Source organism: Octopus sinensis, linkage group LG13, assembly GCF_006345805.1.
Source record: "Octopus sinensis linkage group LG13, ASM634580v1, whole genome shotgun sequence".
NCBI lineage: Eukaryota > Metazoa > Mollusca > Cephalopoda > Octopoda > Octopodidae > Octopus > Octopus sinensis.
Window position 1 is genome coordinate 44650096 of NC_043009.1, and position 22299 is coordinate 44672394.

At 38.6% G+C, this 22299-nt stretch overlaps 1 protein-coding gene across 3 annotated transcripts in view; it reads right to left on the minus strand.

The window, feature by feature from the left end:
* LOC115218460 (transmembrane protein 144-like) overlaps positions 1-22013 on the minus strand; it is a 37149-nt gene extending 15136 nt beyond the window's left edge. For 2 of the 3 annotated variants that reach the window (XM_029788288.2, XM_029788285.2), the window contains exons 1-6: positions 21862-22013; positions 14423-14628; positions 9824-9943; positions 7772-7871; positions 1392-1472; positions 526-595 (exon numbers count right to left, since the gene is read on the minus strand). In XM_029788288.2, coding sequence (XP_029644148.1) covers positions 526-595; positions 1392-1472; positions 7772-7871; positions 9824-9943; positions 14423-14600 — 549 coding nt within the window. In that variant the 5' untranslated portion in view covers positions 14601-14628; positions 21862-22013. Of the gene's footprint in view, positions 1-524; positions 596-1391; positions 1473-7771; positions 7872-9823; positions 9944-14422; positions 14629-21861 lie in introns of all 3 variants that reach the window. The other variant, XM_029788287.2, reaches the window with a different exon arrangement.
* Positions 22014-22299: the final 286 nt, after the last annotated feature.

Below are 22299 nucleotides of genomic sequence, written 5' to 3' on the forward strand. Positions count from 1 at the left end.
TTTCTCCATTTTCTTTCTTTAATATTAATAATATGTATTACTACAATAATCCCTAACATATTGCAGAGGCATTCTCTTTATATGATAGTGATTAACCAGTAGACTTTTTTTTTTGATTATTTAATCCCTAATGTGGATCTAACATCCTCGAATTGACTAAACATATATATATATATATATATATATATATATATATATATATATATATATATATATATATATATATAATATATATATATATATATATATATATACATATATATATGTATGTGTGTGTGTCTGTAAATATACGCACACATGCATTTAAACAAACACATATGCACATGTAAATGTATATATACATATACATATTTATATTATATGCATATGAAGACATGCACACATACATGTAAATGCATGCAGACACAAACAACATAAAGGAGAATCAGGTAAACAAAGTTAAGGGCAATTCATTTAAACCCAAACACTGGATTCATTGCACCCTTATGATATTGCAAGAGAGCAAAAGTTAAAATGAAGTCTTACCTCTCTGTATGGAGGGTCATTTGAGTCTGAAGTTGATACTTCACTTTTCACCAAAGTGTAGGTAATTCCACTGTAAAATAAATACACCATCATCATTTTAATATCTATTTGCATGGATCAGATGGAATTTATTGAAGCAGATTTTCTAATGGCCAGATGCTCTTCTTCCTGATCACCCCCAAGCAAGGTAACATTTCCCTAAGGCCTGACATGTTTTTGCAGACTATTGGAAATGAATGACATTGATTGTATGACAGCAACACTAATTTACAACTATTAAACTACGTCAAAACAAAGAGACATAAACGCATGTATATGGTGGTTCTTCTTTCAGTTTCCATCTATCAAATCTACTCACAAGGCTTTGGCCGGCTTGGTGTTATAGAAGACACTTGCTTATGGTGCCATGCAGTGCGACTGAACTGGAACTACGTTGCTGGGAACTAAGCTTCTGAATCACACAGCTATGGCTGCAACAGGCTCCAATCTTGATCTGGCAGAGTTTCTACAGCTGGATGCCCTTCCTAATGCCAACCACTCTGAGAGTGTAGTGTGTGCTTTTATGTGCCACCAGCATGAGGGCCAGTCAGGCGGTACTGGCAATGGCCATGCTCAAATGGTGTTTTTTACGTGCCACCTGCACAGGAGCCAGTCCAGTGGCACTGCCAATGACCTCGCTCGAATGTTTTTTCATGTGCCACCGGCACAAGTGCCGTAAATTTCACCAAGGGCAACCTTACCTCTTATCCTTTCGTGGTCTATAAAATAAGTATCAGTTGAACACTGGGTTGATGTAACTAACTTACCCCTCACCTAAAATTGCTGGCCTAGTGCCAAAATTTGAAACCAATATTACGTTAATTTACCTCAAGATAGCAAAAGCCAGGGCAATGTAGTTCATGACCATGTTATGTGATTTCTCTTCCTTGATGCCAAACCAACCATAGCTGTATAAGAATTGGAGACAATATTAAAGAATGGAAGACATTCATAAAATTCACGAGACTAAAGAAGGCAAAAACACAGCAAAAATTAAAAATACAGTGAAATTTCATTTTGTGAAGAAATTTAATAAAGATTGGTAGTTTGGACTGGACTGTGGGACATAAACTCTGGAGAGAATTTTCAGTAATTGATACAAAAATAGATATTAATAGCAGAATGATAAATATCACTACTGCCACCATTACAGCTGCTGCTGCTGTTGCTAGCAGCAACAGTAACAACAACATTTTAATGTTCCCTTTTCCCAGCTTGCAAATGGCCAGAATTTCTATGGCTGGATACAAACCTTTGTCTGTTTCCAACCAAAGTCATATTTTCCCATGGCCAGACATATTCCTCACGGAGGACTGGAAACAAACAATGCCAGTTTGATGGTGATGCTCATTTACAGGTATCAGGTGAGATATCAAGACAAGGGAACACACACACACACACACACACATTATATGCAACAGGCTTTTTTCAGTTCCTTATTTCTTTATTGCCCACAAGGGGCCAAACATAGAGGGGACAAACAAGGACAGACAAAGGGTTTAAGTCGATTATATCGACCCCAGTGCCTAACTGGTACTTAATTTATCGACCCCAAAAGGATGAAAGGCAAAGTTGGCTTTGGGGGAATTTGAACTCAGAATGTAGAGACAGACGAAATACTGCCAAGCATTTCGCCTGGCGTGCTAACGTTTCTGCTAACTCATCACTTTTTCCAGTTTCTTTCAATTGAATCTACTCACAAGGTTTTAGTTGGCCCAAGACTATAGAAGACACTCACCTACTGTGCCTTACAGTGGAACTGAACTTGAAACCACATGGTGAGGAAGTAATCATCTTAAACACAAGACTATGCACCTAAACCAACCAACCAACCCACTCACATCCCTCCCTCCCACTACCTATGTATCTACTTACCTACCTACATAAATACATACATGTATATAATTTCTGTGTATGTTTGTGTGTGTGTGTGTGTGTGTGTGTGTGTGTGTGTGCATGTGTGTGGGAGGGTTGAACAAACTGTTAGGTAAGACTTGAAGTCCCAGTCAACTTGATTTTCCCAATAAATTAGGTGCAGGAGTGGCTGTGTGGTAAGTAGCTTGCTTACCAACCACATGGTTCCAGGTTCAGTCCCACTGCATGGCACCTTGGGCAAGTGTCTTCCACTATAGCCTCAGGCCAACCAAAGCCTTGTGATTGGATTTGGTAGACGGAAACTGAAAGAAGCCTGTCATATATATGTATATGTATATATGTACATGTGTTTGTGTGTCTGTATTTGTCCCCCCCAACTCAACATCGCTTGACAACTGATGCTGGTGTGTTTACATCCCCATAACTTAGAGGTTCGGCAAAAGAGACCGATAGAATAAGTACTAGGCTTACAAAGAATAAGTCCTGGGGTCGATTTGCTCAACTAAAGGCGGTGCTCCAGCATGGCCGCAATAAAATGACTGAAACAAGTAAAAGAGTTAAAGAGTCTCGCTATAGCATCCTGCCATCAGTAAATGTTTTTATCATTATTTTTATAATAATAATAAAATAATAATCCTCTCTACTAAAGGTACAAGGCCAGAAATTTGGAAGAGCGGGACTAGTCAAATATATTGACCCCCAGTATTTTACTGGTACTTAATTTACCGACCCTGAAAGGATAAAAGGCAAAGTCAGTCTTAGCAGAATTTGAACTCAGAACATAGTGATGGGCGAAATACTGCTAAGCATTCTGCCTGGCGTGCTAATGATTCTGCCAGCTTGCCACCTGAATAATAATAATAATAATAATAATACCGATAATTTAACATGCATATGTGTGTACAACTTTCCATCGACTAGTTTCTATGTCATCAATCACTAATTTCACTCCTTCAAGTCAGACTCATCACAGGGTCCACAAATTCTAGAAAAATAAAAACACCAACACCATTCACATCTTCTGGATGATCTTGTATAGATTTGTCAAATCAACTTTGCTAACGAACTTCTGCCTGTGCCCTCTCTTCACCTCTCCTTCACAACTTCCATATGTTGTTTGGCTACTGCACATAACATATGTCCCCTCTTCTTTTGATTGGTATATTACCACTTTCCCTGATCTCCGTCATTGTCCTTACATTCCACATCCAAATCTTCACAAGGGACATCAGGCATTTGGCCATCTTAAATGAACTAAATTCACCTAGAGTTGTGATGAGAGGGGTCAGGATCGCCTCTATACCATGGGGTACTTTGGGCTACATGTCACCCTTATCTAATTGATTATATATTTCTTTATTACCCACAAGGGGCTAAACACAGAGGGGACAAACAAGGACAGATAAACGGATTAAGTCGATTATATCGACTCCAGTGCGTAACTGTTACTTAATTTATCGACCCCGAAAGGATGAAAGGCAAAGTCGACCTCGGCGGAATTTGAATCCAGAACGTAACGGCAGACGAAATACGGCTACGCATTTCTTCCGGCGTGCTAACGTTTCTGCCAGCTCGCCGCCTTAATCTAATTAATTATAGTCACCATGGGGTCCTTTTTAATGCAGTTTTATGGTCAGAAGTCCTTCTTGATGGTAACCCTTTTAGTCACTTCTTAATACATGGGATATGGTGTCATCATCATCATCATTCTTTTAACATCTACTTTTCAATGTTTGCATGGAATTCATATAGAATTCAATGAAGCAGGTCTTCTATGGCTGGGTGCCCCTCCTGTCACCAACCCTTACCTGTTTTGTTTTAAAGCAAGATATTTCCCCATGGCCAGACATGTTTGCTACAAAAGACTGGAAGTGGACAACATCATTTCTAGGATAGTGGTGCTTGTTTGCAACCATCATGTTATATCTAGACAAGGGCATGCACATGCACACACACACACAAACACAGAGGGGAGGAGTGGCTTCTTTCAGTTTTCATCTACTGAATTCACTCCAGAGAGTGCAAGTGCACCCCCTAAAACTTTTTGGCATGCAAAATCTAAGTTTGCACTCCTACTTATTTTTCTCTTGTTTAGAGAACAGTGAGTAAAAAGTGATCTGTAAAAATTGGATTGAAGTTAGGTTACTTCACAAAGAACAAAAAAAAACAAGAAAACTTTGTAAAAAATTTTGGATCTGGGTTTTCACCCTCGAAGCAAATTTTATTCCTGAGCCAGTGCACAAGGCTTTTTGTCAGTTCAGGGCTATAGCAGAAGACACTTTCCCGAAGTGCCACACAGAGGGATTGAACTTGAAAATACATGACAAGTTTCTGAACCACACAGCTACACTAGTGCCTATAATCCTAAATACATGAATTGCTGAACAAGAACAATAAGCAATCACAAAGTGTGTGCCCTCATTCCAAAGTGCTGTTTGCCTGGAGGTGTTAACCTTATTAGAATACATCAAAACATGATAAGAGAAATTATTTCAATCAACAAGTGATTTATTGAATTAATTAATGTTCATTGTATTTGGATCTGGTCAAAGTGTGCTACAGAAAAGAGGCCATACATGAAAACAGCACCCTTGGCTTGCTAAAAATAGCAGCCAAATTCCTCTAACGTCATACTCAATTACCTTAAAAATGAGAAGGAAACATTATATGTTACAGTTTTACATAAGCCCTAAAGAGACATGATAGTAGTAATAGAAAAGGTAGAGAGAGGAAACGGCACACCTGTGATCCAGTGGCTGGATCATGTCTGAGCAGTATGCACATAGGCATGCACAGATGTATTTTGTATTGCTCTACTCTTTTGAGACTTGGGGTGTCCACCACAGACATGCCAAAATTCTAGAGTATTTTTTATCAACAATGCCTTTGTAATAATATTCTAGGTGTTCACATATGTGATTCTGAAGTATGTCAAAATGCTAACGCTCTCATCATTGGAGCTCACACCTATAAACACAGATTCTGCTATGCAGGCTATTTTATTTGTTCAGACGGCAGTAGAATCCCCAAACAAATTTTATATTATGAGCTAGCATCTGGTATGAGACCACAGAATGAGCCAAAATTGTATTTTAAGGATTATGTCAAGACTGAAATTTCAGTGCTAGACAGAAATAATTGACATGCAAAAATAACCAATGACATCAGGAAGTTTCAGAAATCTACATAAGAATGGGTTTGTAGTGACGCTACTGTGTAAGTTTCAGCGCACATGCGCAGAATTGGATTACTTCCGGTTGGCCACCGGATGTTTTCCTCATGCGCATGTGCAGGAACTGAAACCTAAAAGCCTGACCGCTAAATCGGTCTTTCTGGCATGAGCAGCGCTAGCGGTCGGACGTGGCTTGACTTTCACTCAGAGAACCTCACCCCAATGAAGCGGGAGCAAACCGACGAATCGTCTTGACTCGCAACAAGAAAGCATCGCAACCAGTCCTGCGGATTCGGCTGCCAGGAAAAGAGTATCTGTTGGTCCAACAGTCTAACAGTTGCTGTGTAATGAATGTAGACAATTTTTCCTCTCCAGAGTTGGCCTCACAAGTTACCAATGCAAATGCAATGAAATGCCTAAAGTTGAATACAACCAATTTCAAGCAACTAATCACATATGTGTCTATGTGGTAGGGAACTTTCATATGGGTTCATAAAACATATGAAAGGACACCAAGTGCTGTACCAAAAGAGTACTCAGTTACAACACATGAACATGAATTCAATATCTGCAACATAAAATGCAGGTCACTTACAGGCTTTAAAAGCCACTGTAGGTCACATGGTCACCGAAAAGAATAGAAATAAGATGATTTGTCAATGATGGTCATACTTGTCTAACAAGACAACTGTGTGTGCATGTGTCTGTGTGTTGCTTTTGCATTTGTGTTCTAAAAAAAAACCCACAAGTTATGTGTGGTGGTGTTGTCACATTTACTCATCAAAAAATTGGCTGTACAACAATGTTTCAATGATATATAAATCTAAACCACACTAGCGTGTAAAAACAGATGTAAAAACAAATGAATGAATGAAAGAACCAATAAAGTTATGTCAATAAATTTGATAAAACACAGTGATAACAGATGTTATCACTCTGAATCAATACTGAGAGACATCTGTGGTATACCGCAAAATAAAATTACTCAGAGTAAGCAACCCCCAAAAAATATCAATGACCTAATCTTATTTTTCTTTACCTTCTTCCATCAAACTGAGATTCACCACTGACCATGTTTCCATCCACCACATTCATCTCTGTCCTCATCTCTAGCCCTTTCTCTACTCCCTCCGCACACTCTTCCAAACCTACTCATCCAGTCATCTTTGGTTTTCTGTCCCTATTCTCACTTATCCATTTTCATGTATGTTAAGGGTTACATCTTGACCACACATTGCCACCATTCTTTCTCCCTCTACTGCTAAGGTAGCCATGTATCCTATGATATCCTCTCGACACCTGGCATAACTCCACCTCTCTCAATACTGAACCCCAACTCAGTCGAGTAGTCTTTTCTTGTGAGTTACTTGGTGACCTCACTAGTGTCAGTGGTGAATAAAAAAAAAAGTCACTTTGTACATTTTGTAAAGCGGTTGACATCAGGAAGGGCATCCAGCTATAAAAATCATGCCAAAGCAGACAATATCATGCTCTGGTTCATCAGATTCTGTTTAACCCTTTAGCATTTAAACCGGCCATATCCGGCCAAAAGTATTCTGCCTGTTTTATGTTCAAACTGGCCAGATCTGGTCTCTCACAACAACCCTACAATATCATCTTAAAAATGAACAGCTACCTCATCAAAATCTCATAGCTCCAAGATAATGCATGATTAATTCAAAACAATTTGGATGAAAAAGGATTAATTTTGGCAGAATAATGTGAACACTAAAGGGTTAAACTATCCAAGAAAAAAAAATCCATGACAAAGAGGAAAATGGTTGTTAAACGATAATGATGATGCTGATATATCATTGTTATCCTCATCGTTTAAATGTCCAATTTTCCAAGCTTGCACCAATCTGATATAATTCACGGAGGCAGATGTTCTACAGCCAGACATGTTTTCATAGAAGACTGACTGTAAGGGACACACCTTGTTTGATGGCGACACTCATTTGTAACTTGTAGTACATTGGAATTCAACACAGTCCTCAGGCTTGTTGGATCCCTGTTGAACCATCTAATTCATATGCCAGCATGGAATTTTTTTTTTTGGACGTTAAATGATGATGACCATAATGATGATGATGATGGTAGTGATGATGATGGTGAAGGAGAAAGATATCAAATTTGTTACAGTAAAAGCCAATGTCTTACCTTGAACTGAGCCAACCCATCAACAGACTGGTTGTAGCCCAAATACACAACCCCAAACTGAGACCAATAGTTTTCAGTATTGTTACAACACACAGATTTCCTAAAGAAACAGACAAAAGTCAACAAAAAAATAATGTTTCTAATATTGACACAATGCAAAGAAAGAGATATATACAAAAAAACAGACACATATGCATACATACATGGATATGTACATATACACACACACACACCTATATACATACGAACACACATATACATTCAAATAGACACAGACATACATACATGTATACATGCATACGCAAACACACACACATACATATGTACATGCAAAATTACATACATGCAAATATACACCTATGTTGAACTATTGAGAAATTTACTGTTTCTCCACTTGGGACTACCAGTTTAGATTTAATACCTGTAATTATTGGGGCACTTCAATATATAACCAACTACCTCAGGATCAATCTTGAGAAATTAGGGTTCCCAAAACCAGAAACGAAAAAGCTAATTAAAAGACTACAGATACAAGCCCTCAACGGAGCTATATGTAAAACTTTCTAAAAGTTTAGCATATAAGTACGTATGAACATGTCTAGACATGCAGCTATATGTAAACATAAGTACATATGCACATGTCTAGATATGTAGTTATATGTACACATGCATAAAACGAATACAGATGTATACATGTACTCTCTCTCTTTTACTCTTTTACTTGTTTCAGTCATTTGACTGCGGCCATGCTGGAGCACTGCCTTTAATCGAGCAACTCGACCACGGGACTTATTCTTTTGTAAGCCCAGTACTTATTCTATCGATCTCTTTTGCCGAACTGCTAAGTAACGGGGACATAAACACACCAGCATCGGTTGTCAAGCAATGCTAGGGGGACAAACACACTCACACAAACACACACACGCATATATATATATATATATATATATACATGATGGGCTTCTTTCAGTTTCCGTCTACCAAATCCACTCACAAGGCTTTGGTCAGCCCGAGGCTATAGTAGAAGACACTTGCCCAAGGTGCCACGCAGTGGGACTGAACCCGGAACCATGTGGTTGGTAAACAAGCTACTTACCACACAGCCACTCCTGTACTGATGCCAAATACTTGCACATATAAACACATATGCACAACAACCCTGTTGCTGTTGAATTTCCAATGAAGGAACCTTGGATCTAAGTTAGAAACTAGCTCTTTCCCCATTGGCAAGAAATCTAGAAATAAGCCTAAATCATAGCAAGTAGGCAGGCATGCATGCAAACATACATACATACATACATACATACCATATGATTCTCTCTATTGTGTTAATGTATGAGTTAAATACATATATATCCTTAATCTATTTCGGTGTTCAATATAATAAAGAACGGCTTAGTAGATAACTGTATAGTTAGAATATATATTTCTTTACTGCCCACAAGGGGCTAAACACAGAGGGGACAAACAAGGACAGACAAAGGGATTAAGTCGACTACATCGACCCCAGTGCGTAACTGGTACTTAATTTATCGACCCCGAAAGGATGAAAGGCAAAGTCGACCTCGGCGGAATTTGAACTCGGAACGTAACGACAGACGAATTTCGCCCGGCGTGCTAACGTTTCAACCAGCTCGCCGCCTAGTATAGTTAGAATATAGTTCAGATAAATATAATAGAGTACAATATTAAACAGTACAATATAGTATAGTTTAGTGAAATATAGTAGACATGTTCATAGCATACTTAAAAAGTGTTATGATAATCTACATTTAGAAACAGATATGACAGAAAAAAAACAGGTATAAAATAAACAATTTATAAACATCAATAGGCAAAAATACTAACACTTCCACAGTTAACTTGCTAGAAATAGAAGCCAGGTATTTCTCAAATCACAAACTATTATGTGAGAAAAAAATGAAGGACATATTGGTGAATGTAGTCCTGGATACATTTATATATCTGAAAAACAAGATGTCTAGAAGTTCTTTAATCATAAATCTACTGAATCAGGAGACAATGACAATGAAAGAGGCAGAAGATGATCACCTGTTGCCCAAATGACGCCGCCAACCATTGCCAAAGGGTAAAAGACACTCTGTTTGTACATGTTGATGACAAGTCCGACAAGGAATATACCAGAACTTAATACCCATTGGAAAAACATTCCTGGAAAGAGAGAAAACAGTTTATAATCTGTAGAATTTAGTGTTTGTAAAGAAACATTTTGCATAAATGAAAATGCATGTCAGGCCTTTAAGGGTCATTTAAGGGCTGATTCTTTGTGCAGGTTTTAAGATATTGGGTAGATGGGGGTTGAATTTCTCCTTGAATAGGGTATGGTCTGTCTCATTTATCTGATACTTTTTCTGAATGTATCCCATCATTTGAACAAAAGGACAAATAACTGCAATTTTTGTCCTTGGATAGTAATAGATAACTGATATTTCCTATTTGTTTATCTCTAGAAAGTATGAAAAATGACTATTTCCTTCAAACTTTGCTTTTGTTACATTTATTCAAACCCTAAAGAATCCCTCTCAACACATGGCTATGATGCTGCCCCACTACTGCTCATGATCAGAGATGCACATATTGTCAGCCACTAAGAGACATGCTCGAGTGGATAAGGTCAAGCAACAGACAAACAAATCTGTGGTATTGAGCAGAATACTTGCTATAATGACATTTTTTGCTTCAGCAACTCAGCACTGAATCTGTCTGAAAAGTAATGAAAAATAGGTCAGTTTCAAAAATGGATGACCAGGTCACAAAAACAAAGTTTGAAGGGAATAGTAGTCGTTTCCTTTGATTTCTGGATAGAAGCAAATAGAAAATAACACTTACAGACCAAAAAAAAAAAAAAGTTACACAGTGTTACACAGGCGCAGGAGTGGCTGTGTGGTAAGTAGCTTGCTAACCAACCACATGGTTCCGGGTTCAGTCCCACTGTGTGGCACCTTGGGCAAGTGTCTTCTACTATAGCCTTGAGCCGACCAATGCCTTGTGAGTGGATTTGGTAGACGGAAACTGAAAGAAACCTGTCGTATATATGTATATATATATATATGTGTGTGTGAGTGTGTCTGTGTTTGTCCCCCTAGCATTGCTTGACAACCGATGCTGGTGTGTTTACGTCCCCGTCACTTAGCAGTTCGGCAAAAAGAGACCGATAGAATAAGTACTGGGCTTACAAAAGAATAAGTCCCGGGGTCGAGTTGCTCGATTAAAAGGCGGTGCTCCAGCATGGCCGCAGTCAAATGACTGAAACAAGTAAAAGAGTAAAGAGTAAAAGAGTGTAATTAAACATAAATATCACCAGTGCATTGAAGAATGGGGGTGTTAAGGGTGTGGTGCACAGCTTCTTCTTGTTGGTATTTAACAAATGGAAAGACAGAATATCAATATGTGTTTGTCATTATCAGCTGAAATTAATCTGGAATATATTTACAGCATTTCTTAATGTCTTTTGTCAGGATCCTTAATTCTTGACAGTGTCTCAAGTGAACTGAGACTTCAGCTAGAATTGAAGGTCCTACCAAAATACATAAAGAATTAGGTTCAATCAATTTGAACTCAAGACTTATGGACTTGCAGTTCAACATTTTTATACAGTATATATGAAAGAATAGCGCAACAGTGAGGTCTGAGTCCTAGAAGGCAATATTTCTTTTTTTTTTTATTGTTTAGTTAGATGAAGAAGGAGAACATTCTTGACCCTTTTAAGATGGGTGGGAGGAAGGGAAGAAGTTATACTCAAATTTAACCCTTTAACATTCACACTATTCTGTCAAAAGTAATACCTGTTTATTCAATTTATTGTAGCTTTGCAATTTTAATGAGTTAACTGTTAATTTTTAAAATGATATTGCAGGGTTGGTGTGAGAGGCCTGATATAGCCAGTTTGAACATAAAACAGGTCAAATATTTTGGCTGGATATAGTTGGTTAAAACTGGGCCAGAATGTACTCTGCTAAAGTACATGGTACAGGTGGTTATATTAAACCAAACATCAGATGAAATATACCACCCAGGAACTTGTACAGTCCCTTTAACAGGCTTCTGTACAAATTCTATCTATTAAATTTCATTCACAAGACTTTGGTTGACTCAAATCTACAGAAGAAAACAGTTACCTAGAATGGGACTGAACTCAAAGCCATACAGTTGCAAAGCAAATTTTTTAACTACACATCTACTGTGGATATTATAATAAAACACCTTCACTATTTTACTCAACATCACCTTCATGCTTAAATGTTGCCTTATTTACTACACATGCAAAAACACAGATGGTTTTTGCCCTTTCTATGATTCTTTGGTTCTCCTGGATCCTCATCCCACCCCAAAGATAGTTTTGACAGGCTGTGTGTTAAGAAGCTTGCTTCCCAATGACATTGTCATGGGTTCAGTCCCACTGTGTGGAACCTTGGGAGAATGTCTTTAGCCTTGGGCTGACCAAAGCCTTGTGAGTGAATTTGGTAGATGGAAACTGAAAGAAGCCTGTCGCATACACACACACACACATATACACAGACACATATCTGTATGTGTATGTGTGTGTGTCTGTGCTTGTCTGCCACTACTGCTTGACAATCAGTGCTGATGTGTTTATGTCCCTGTAACTTAGTGGTTCAGCAAAAGAGAAGGATAAAGTACTAAGCATAAAAAAATAAAAATACGTACTGGGGTCAAGTCATGACTGAAACCAGTAAAAGAACAAAGATAAAAGATAGATCAATAAATAAAAATCTGGATCAATAAATTCATAATTTTTAAAAAATCAATTTATTTTTTTATGCTTAGTACTTTATCATTCTCTATCAGCTGTCCTCATTCATATGTGGATGGAAGCACTCCGTCGGTTACGACGACGAGGGTTCCGGTTGATCCGAATCAATGGAACAGCCTGCTCGTGAAATTAACGTGTAAGTGGCTGAGCACTCCACAGACACATGTACCCTTAACGTAGTTCTCGGGGATATTCAGCGTGACACAGAGTGTGACAAGGCCGGCCCTTTGAAATACAGGTACAACAGAAACAGGAAGTAAGAGTGAGAGAAAGTTGTGGTGAAAGAGTACAGCAGGGATCACCACCATCCCCTGCCGGAGCCGCGTGGAGCTTTAGGTGTTTTCGCTCAATAAACACTCACAACACCCAGCCTGGGAATCGAAACCACGATCCTATGACCGCGAGTCCGCTGCCCTAACCACTGGGCCATTGCGCCTCCTCATTCATATGTAACACTGCGCACAATAATGTAATAACTATCTGCGGCATGCCCTGACAATGCATACACAGGAATAAATTCAAATATGAATCAGAAGCAGAACAAGTCTTGTAAACATTATCAAACACACATACTTAATGGATGTGCTTTGCTTTTTCACAGGTAGGGTACGATTTGATGTAACGGAGATGATTTTTCTCTCAAACCAGCAGGTGTTAAAATAATTAGACATCAAAAACTGTCTCACCTGTTTCTGAGTTTCAAGTGTTTTAACACCTGATGCTTTGAGAAAGTCATCCCCACCACATCAAATCACAGCCTACCAGTGAACAAGCAAAGCACATACATTGTGCGTATGGGTTAGACCCTTTCAGTCATGAATGATCATGGGATTGCACCAACAAGGTTACCATCCATGGCACAAGTCCAAGCAAGATTGTTTATGGAAGACCAGCAGTTGCCCATTCATACCAGCCTCCCCTCTCCATGCCACCGATGTTATACAGTTTGGCACCAGTGACATCACGACTCATTTCTACAGCTGAGTGAACTGGAGCAACATGAAATAAAGTGACTTGCTCCAGAGCACAACACACAGCCCAGGCTGGGAATCGAACTCACTACCTCATGACTGTGAGCCTGACACTCTGACCACTGAGCCATGTGCCTTCTATCTATCTATCTATATATATATATCAACAGAAAGAACATAACATGGAGAAAATGGAATACTAGACAAAAACTTAATAGGCAGGAAATTTAGACAAAGACATGATACACGGAATATTCACAGCTGAGTTTTCCTCATCAGTCAGTGACATGAAAATATCATAGTGGTTTTGTGCCATTAACATTGAGACCACTCAATTTTGGAGACACCAGTGCTGTTATTAAGCTACTGGGAAAAAGTTAGCAAATGTATATTAAGATATAAACAAACAAGATATTATACAACAGACAAAGAATTATGTATATATAACAGCATGAAGCTTTACAGCTATATACAACAGAAGAAAAATAATAATTATATATATACCACAAATACAAAAGAAAGAGCTTTGCAGCTATTGAATGAATTTAGTGGGGTTGTGCAAAGATGAAATGGAGTAAGTCCTAGTGGATGTAGCAGGAGCTCAGACCGGTCTGGTCAAAGGCAAAGCGAAAAAGAACAACACAGCCTTCACTGGACACTGGTCATGTGGTACAGAAGTGGAAGTATTAAGAGGGAAAGAATGGGAGACAGATAGGTAGAACAAAGGAGTGGAGGGATTGGAGAAACAGAGTGAAAGAGAGAGAAGAGAAGAGAATGGTATAGGTGTACATGATGGGCTTCTGTATAATTTCCATCTACCAAATACATTTACAAGACATAGGAAAAAATTTTTTAAAAAATATTAATAGATAGATGAAGTCTTACCATCACCCGTTTCAAATTGTTTAACAGGTACAAAGTTGCTACCATAAAAGATGACAGATATTGCTGAAGATATGTATCCAGCAGACACTGAAAAGTTCGTGTTTGATGTATTATTAGCACCTTCTGTGAGAGTGAGCATTGGCATCAATGCTAAAACTGGGAAGAGTAACTGCATCATCACTGGTTCTCTCTAGAGGAATACTGTACTGGAAATATAGTAGACATAGAATATTAAAACACGCACAGAACTACTGACACAGCTATACATAGAGATACATTGAATATATAGACATACATATTTATTGACACATATACACATACAAATATATCATGCAGCCACATCAACCATACTGACATATACACAACACACACACACAAACATATTTCATAATTTTGAAATATCTATAAAACCGTCAAAAGCTTGTTTATTTTTGTTTTTTTGATTTATTATTTGTGTTGCTTAATATGTTTTGTTAAAATTGCTATCTCTTTTCAGATATTATCCGAATAGGGTAATTAAAATTCATTAAAATCACTGATCTATCGGACTTTCAAAGAGGTCAAATTGTTGGTGCTCGTATGGCAGGCACTAGCGAAATGAAGACAGCCGAAATGTTTGGTGTATCAAGAAGTACTGCCTCAAAAGTAATGACAGCCTTTGAGAAAGAGGGAAAAACCTCCTCGTTGAAACAAAACTCTGGAAGAAAACCACAACTTTCAGATAGCGAATTGTTAGAAAGGATCACAAAAGTACAGCTCCCAAAATTACTGCAGAGCTTAATGACTACCTCGAGAATCCAGTTTCCACAAAAATTGTTTGCTGGGAGCTGCACAAAGCTGGATTTCACAGGAGGGCTGCAATCAGAAGACCACTACTTTCAAAATCAAACGTTGCAAGCATTTAGAGTGGAGTAAAAACCTACAGAATTGGTCTCTAGAGCAGTGGAAGCATGTTATTTTCTTGGATGAGTCATCCTTTACCTTATTTCTGACCACCAGCTGAGTAAACATGTGGAGACAGCCAAAAGAAGTATTTGACCCAGACTGCCTTCTTCCAACTGTTAAACATGGCGGAGGATCTGTGATGATCGGGGGTGGGTGGGGGGTATATCTTGGAAATCTGCTGGCCCAATGGTTTCTCTTCAAGGCAGAATTAATAGTTAAGACTATTTAAGCATTTTATCTGATCAAATTATGCACCAATTCACACAGCTAAAGTTGTTACTGAATGGCGTGAGGAACATTCTAGTGAAGTTGAGCATCTTATCCGGCCACCACAGTCCACAAATTTCAATATTATTGAGCATTTATGGTGCATTTTAGAAAAACAAGTAAGGAATCGATATCTTTCACCATCATTACTACAAGAACTGGAGACTGTTTTAGCTGAAGAATGGACAAAAATTCCTTTGGAAACAATTCAAACTTTGTAGGAGTTCATACCTCATAGAATTCAAGTTGTAATTACTGCCAAAGACAGCCCTACCCCATATTAAAATAAATTTGTTTGAAATTTTAAGGTGTTTCCATTATTTTGTCCAACCTTGATGATGATGATGGATTCTCTCATCATGAACAACAAATAGGGGTTCAGTAAAATAAAGCAGTAATCATGTTCTGTGGACATGAATGTGTCTCTTGAGGTCTGTTGGTGCCTTGCAAACCTTTTTTGGAAAATGGAACAAGTTAACTCAGTTTGCTCGAATACTCATGGATAATTTACTATGTGTTTCCTTGAGTGATAAGTGTGTGTGTGTGTGTGTGTGTGTGTGTATTTTTATCCTTGAAAACATACATTGGTATATTTATATCTTTTTCTTGTTGTCTGCTACTTAATCTATTGGTCTCTTCTGCCAAACTGTTAAGTTATTGGAGTGTAAACAAACCAACACTGGTTATCAAGGGATGGTGTGTGTGTGTGCGTGTGCAACAAACACAATCACAAAGATGCACATAATCATACTACAGAGGACTTGCGAAAACTTGAAAGAAATGAAGCTAGCATGCTCCACTGGATGGGTAACGTCAGTGTGCATGCATGGCAGAGTGTAAATGATTTGAGAGGAAAACTGGGTATGAGAGGAATCAGATGTCTGCAAGAGGGAAGACTGCATTGGTTTGGTCATGTGATGCATATGAATGAGGACAGCTGCATAAAGAAGTGCAAAGCTCCAATTGTAGAGGGAACCTGTGGAAGATGTTGGATGAAATGGTGAGAAAGGATCTTTGAATGCTGGGCCTCACTGAGGAAATGACAAGGGACTGGGAGAAGTGGTGATTTGCTGTACTTGAGAAGACACACCAAGCTAAGTAAAATCGCTGTCATCCATACATACAGGCTTATCTTTTACAGGTGCTGGTGCCACAAAAAAATGCATTCATGCTGGTGTTGCGTAAACACAACCATGCTGGGGGGGGGGGCATGTTAAAAGCATTCATGCCACAACAGACAATTGTAGTCTGGTCAGCTCCCTGGCTAGCCACCTCCTGTCAAACCATCCAACCCATGCCAGCATGGAAAACAGATGTTAAGCGATGATGATGATGATGACATACACAACAGGATTCCACAGTTTTTGTCAACCAAATTCATTCATGTGACATTGGTTGACTTAGGACTATAGTAGGTGACACTTGCCCAACGTGTCACACAGTGAGGCCCGGTGTGAAACTATGTGCAAAGTGAGCTTATCAATTTCCTAACAATTGTATTCAAAGGTTGTTGACACCAAGAGAGGAATAACACTATCTGAAATGTCAAAAAATACAGAAATCCCTGAGATAGCTGGGATAGGTTTTGTCATTTGTTCAACATATTACATTTTCTCATTGTTTGTCCTAATTCCTGCCATTTATGATGCAGAGTTTTAGTAGTGATTTAGTTACTATTTCTAGCAAACCAAGTGACTGTATAGAGAATTTTTCTTTGACTGGGATATGTCTGTCACTAATTGTTGTTGAGCAGCCTCAAGTCAGCTTTGACCCAGCAGATTTATGATGAAAGCCAATCCTTCTGTGACCATCCTATCGTATTTTTAGGACTTATTTGTTTTTTGAAATTTCTATATTGATGAAGAATGTAGCTACAATAACTAGCAGCTTGGTTGACAACAGTACATACATACACACCATCCCCAAGCACATAGATGGAGAGGGGGGAAAAATTGGCAACCGGGGCAAAATGAGTAATTTCTGATTTCTTGTCATTGTCTCCTATCTGTTTCAAATCTTTACATTGCAAGTATTGCACCATTATTTTATACGGTTGCATCATCTTTGAGAGTAAAAATTGATCAACATAGTTGTTGTTGTTGAAGTTGAGTGAGTTTGAAACATAGTCAGGTGACAGGCACTTTTTTTTTTTTACAAGAAATTTTTCAACTTTGACCCAATTGTAACTGAGATTGCTAATAAAGCATCTGGATAATTTTGGGTGATTAACAATCAATATTTTCAATGTTGGATTCCAAGTCAATTTCCCCCCCCCACACTAATGTTTAATTTGATAATTTTCAGTTTTCAAAACATGATGTCTAAAATGGGACAAAATAAATGACTAATTTCAATAAATTTTTCTCTTTAACTGCATGGTACATAAATGTATCAGGAAGAGGGCCACTCCAGCAGATCATGAAGGAGCTATAGAGAATATGTAAAACTGCGTTTTTAGATTTAGTTGAGTTTCATTAATTTCATATCACGTGCATCTTTTCACATCATGTGTCATCTTCTCATGATCCTCTTTCATTTTGTTGCATTTCTGATCTTTCTGAAAATTGAAGGGTGGATACTGATGTGTATGAGTTTTTTATTTTCAAATGTAACTCTGGAGAATTGAAGTGGCAAATTTACCTTATCTTGTCTTAGTCATTTTGATCCAGCTAAATTTGTCTTTTATATGCTCAAAGAGAATTACTTTTCAGTAAAGTAACTGCTTGCATTTAGAACATACTACTTTGCGTGTTGCAAAATCAGTGGCTGAATGTTGCTTATTTATATATATATATATTGTGAACTGGAACGAATGACTGCCATGTCTAGTAGACAGGTGTCCAGTACTGAGAAAGGGTAAGATCCTGAAACCAGATCTCGTCTACAGGTCTTGTCACCGCTGGATGGGAGGGGTTCGCTCCCTTGCTCGCAATATACCAGACACTAGTTTTGTGTTGTTAACCAGCTGGAGGAGGTGTCCTCCTGAAGTTAAAAAAAAGTAGTAACATTGTTCCATACGGAACAGCCATGGTGATGTGGCAACAAACATCATTTTCAGTAGAGTTATTACTTGCATTTCTATAAGAAATTTTAGAACTAGCTACTTTGCTTGTTCTGACGATGTTATACTATCATTAATGCAATTAAAGACGGTCATTTGCTTAGCTGATAAAGGTTTTGTAAGATAGCGAACATTTATAAGTAATATATTTCTCATAAAGTTAAAAATGCAGTAAAAGTTACTCATTGTGCCCCTCATTCCACGCAATGTATTACTAATTATTGTTGTTTAATCCCAGGTCAGCTTTGATGCAACATTCAAATGATAAAAGACGTTTCAACCACGATTATTCCATCCTATTTTTCAAGTTTGGTTTAACCTGGACAACGTTATCCAATAAACTGTGACGATGGCTAGTTTGGAACGCGACATAGTTACGATTGGAAAGCTTTTGAAAATAAAACTGTCACGGCTGGAATCTCTTTAGAATACAAAATGGTTGTCACGGCTGGAGGACCTTTAAAGAAAGATTGGCATATAGAGAAAAGAAGCATGTATTTTAGCGTATTCGCACACGGCGAGCTCGCAATTGAATCGATGTTATTTTCCATTTTGAGCTTTTTTTATATTTCAGCTGCTGACCTATGACATACCAGCTTAAGGTTCAAGAAACCTGAATAATGTGGTCCTAGAGACACTATGCCAGGAAAACGAGCAAAAAAAAAAAAAAGAAATGGCGGTGCCCCAGCATGGCCACAGCTCATTAGCTGAAACTGGAAAAATCAAAAATCAAAAACTAAAAGTGAAAAGGAAGAGTGTCAACAACATCGAAATACCACCGTTTTTTAAATTTTTATAAAGAAAAAAAAAATGTACCGTTAAAAAGTTTGAATGAAAGAAGAAAAGAGTTTGTCAGATTGTCAAAATTGAAGATTGGAATTTGAATTTCGGTTTTGATTTTTAACAAATGGTTGGGAAAAAGAAAAGAAAAAGAATCATAAGTAAACATAGACAGAGGGGAAACTAGTGTTGGATTCATCTATAGATTTGACAGGTCGAAGGCTTTTGAGGTCAACATTTTATACATTTCTAGTCACGATGGTTAGGAATAAAGCTAGTTTATTTTGTCTCTGTCATCTCTCCTGGTGCTGAATGAACATTTAATGTGGTTTCAGAGTTAGGATTTGGCTGCTATTTCTAGCATGATAGTATCTCTTAGATACTATAATATAATAATGAAATTATTGTATACAGTGCTCAGGTGCACCACAACTTGTCAGAAAGTGCATATAAAGTACATGCAGTAATGTAAAAATGTCTGGAAAGCGAACAATGTATGAGTCTGATACATGCTTGTGTGTGTATGGAGGGGAGAAAATCAGGTGTATACTCTTAATTATAATTTTAATAATTAATTATTACCTTTGAGGTAGCCACCTGATAAGATCGGTATTTTAAATAACGATCTTATCCATATTTATATGGAAGTGCCTGTGTGGTAAGTAGCTTGCTTCTCAACCACACGGTTCCGGGTTCAGTCCTACTGCGTGGCACCTCGGGCAAGTGTCTTCTACTATAGCCTCGGGCCGACCAGAGCCTTGTGAGTGGATTTGGTAGACGGAAACTGAAAGAAGCCTGTCGTATGCATGTATGTGTGTGTATGTTTGTGTGTCTGTGTTTGTCCCCCCAACATCGATGCTGGTGTGTTTACATCCCCATAACTTAGAGGTTCGGCAAAAGAGACCGATAGAATAAGTACTAGGCTTACAAAGAATAAGTCCTGGGGTCGATTTGCTCGACTAAAGGCGGTGCTCCAGTATGGCCGCAATCAAATGACTGCAACAAGTCAGTTAATATATGTTTCAGTCATTTGACTGCGACCATGCTGGAGAACCGCCTTTAGTCAAGCAAATCGACCCCAGGACTTATTCTTTGTAAGCCCAGTACTTATTCTATCAGACTCTTTTGCCGAACCGCTAGATTACAGGGACATAAACATACCACCATCGGTTGTCAAGCGATGTTGGGGGGGGGGGCAAACACAGACACACAAACATATACACACACATACATACAACGGGCTTCTTTTAGTTTCCGTCTAGCAAATCCACTCACAAGGCTTTGGTCGGCCCGAGGCTATAGTAGAAGACACTTGCCCAAGAATTGAACCCAGAAACATGTGGTTGGTAAGCAAGCTTAAAAAAAAAAAGACTCCGCCGGTTACGACGACGAGGGTCCCAGCTGATACGATCAACGGAACAGCTTGCTCGTGAAATTAACGTGCAAATGGCTGAGCATTCCACAGACACGTGTACCCTTAACGTAGTTCTCGGGGAAAATCAGCGTGACACAGAGAGTGACAAGGCTGACCCTTTGAAATACAAGTACAACTCATTTTTGCCAGCTGAGTGGACTGGAGCAACGTGAAATAAAGTGTCTTGCTCAAGGACACAACGCGTCGCCGGGAATCGAACTCACAACCTTACGATCATAAGCCGAATGCCCTAACCACTAAGCCACGCGCCCTCACTTTAAAAGACTCCGCCGGTTACGACGACGAGGGTCCCAGCTGATACGATCAACGGAACAGCTTGCTCGTGAAATTAACGTGCAAATGGCTGAGCATTCCACAGACACGTGTACCCTTAACGTAGTTCTCGGGGATAATCAGCGTGACACAGAGAGTGACAAGGCTGACCCTTTGAAATACAAGTACAACTCATTTTTGCCAGCTGAGTGGACTGGAGCAACGTGAAATAAAGTGTCTTGCTCAAGGACACAACGCGTCGCCGGGAATCGAACTCACAACCTTACGATCATGAGCCGAATGCCCTAACCACTAAGCCACGCGCCCTCACGGTAAGCAAGCTACTTACCACACAGCCACTCCTGCGCCAATACTGTTTACATTTTTTTTTAAAGGTGAGGAAGAATATACAGGATAATGTAGTCCTATATGCAACGTTATCTGAAAATTGGGATGCTCATGGCTGGAACGCCTTTGATCATAGGACTGACCTGGGCTAAACATCAACAACATCGATATCAATCGGTTAGAAACAGCAACCAATTCTTCCCGTAGTACTTTTAAAAGGTCAGAATGGATAATGTCATCCAAGATAAAAAAAAAAAGAAAAAAGATGACGGATGGTCAAGGCTGGAACGCCTCTGATTTCAAATGTACTATACACGAAATGAATAAAAAAATAGCTCAACAATTACTTACTTGTCAGAAGTAATTTCCTTTCTCGGAAAGACGTAGAGAGTGAATAATATCGGAAGTTCGACCACAACAATGATTTATCATCGATGTTTTACTTTCAGTTGTCATGTGACAAACGAGGTTTGCTTACAAACACGAGCTATACCGGTGTAGCACGAAAGGTCAGTCCCTTGTGTAAAGATTACCGTAGCATGTGACATCACATTAGCCGTCATAATCATTATCAATCTTATCACCAAACTGCTCTTCCTTCTTTTCACTACCAACATCATTTTTAATATGATGTAACTGTAGTTTATTGCTTGAGAGGCCAATCGTAATTTTCCTTTAGTTAAATTAATAAACTCACATACATACAGACAGACAGAAGAGGTCGACTGTTTAGATATTTGCGTGGCCCAGTGTTGCCTTGTGCTTTTGGTAATTACTAAAGGCGAAGAA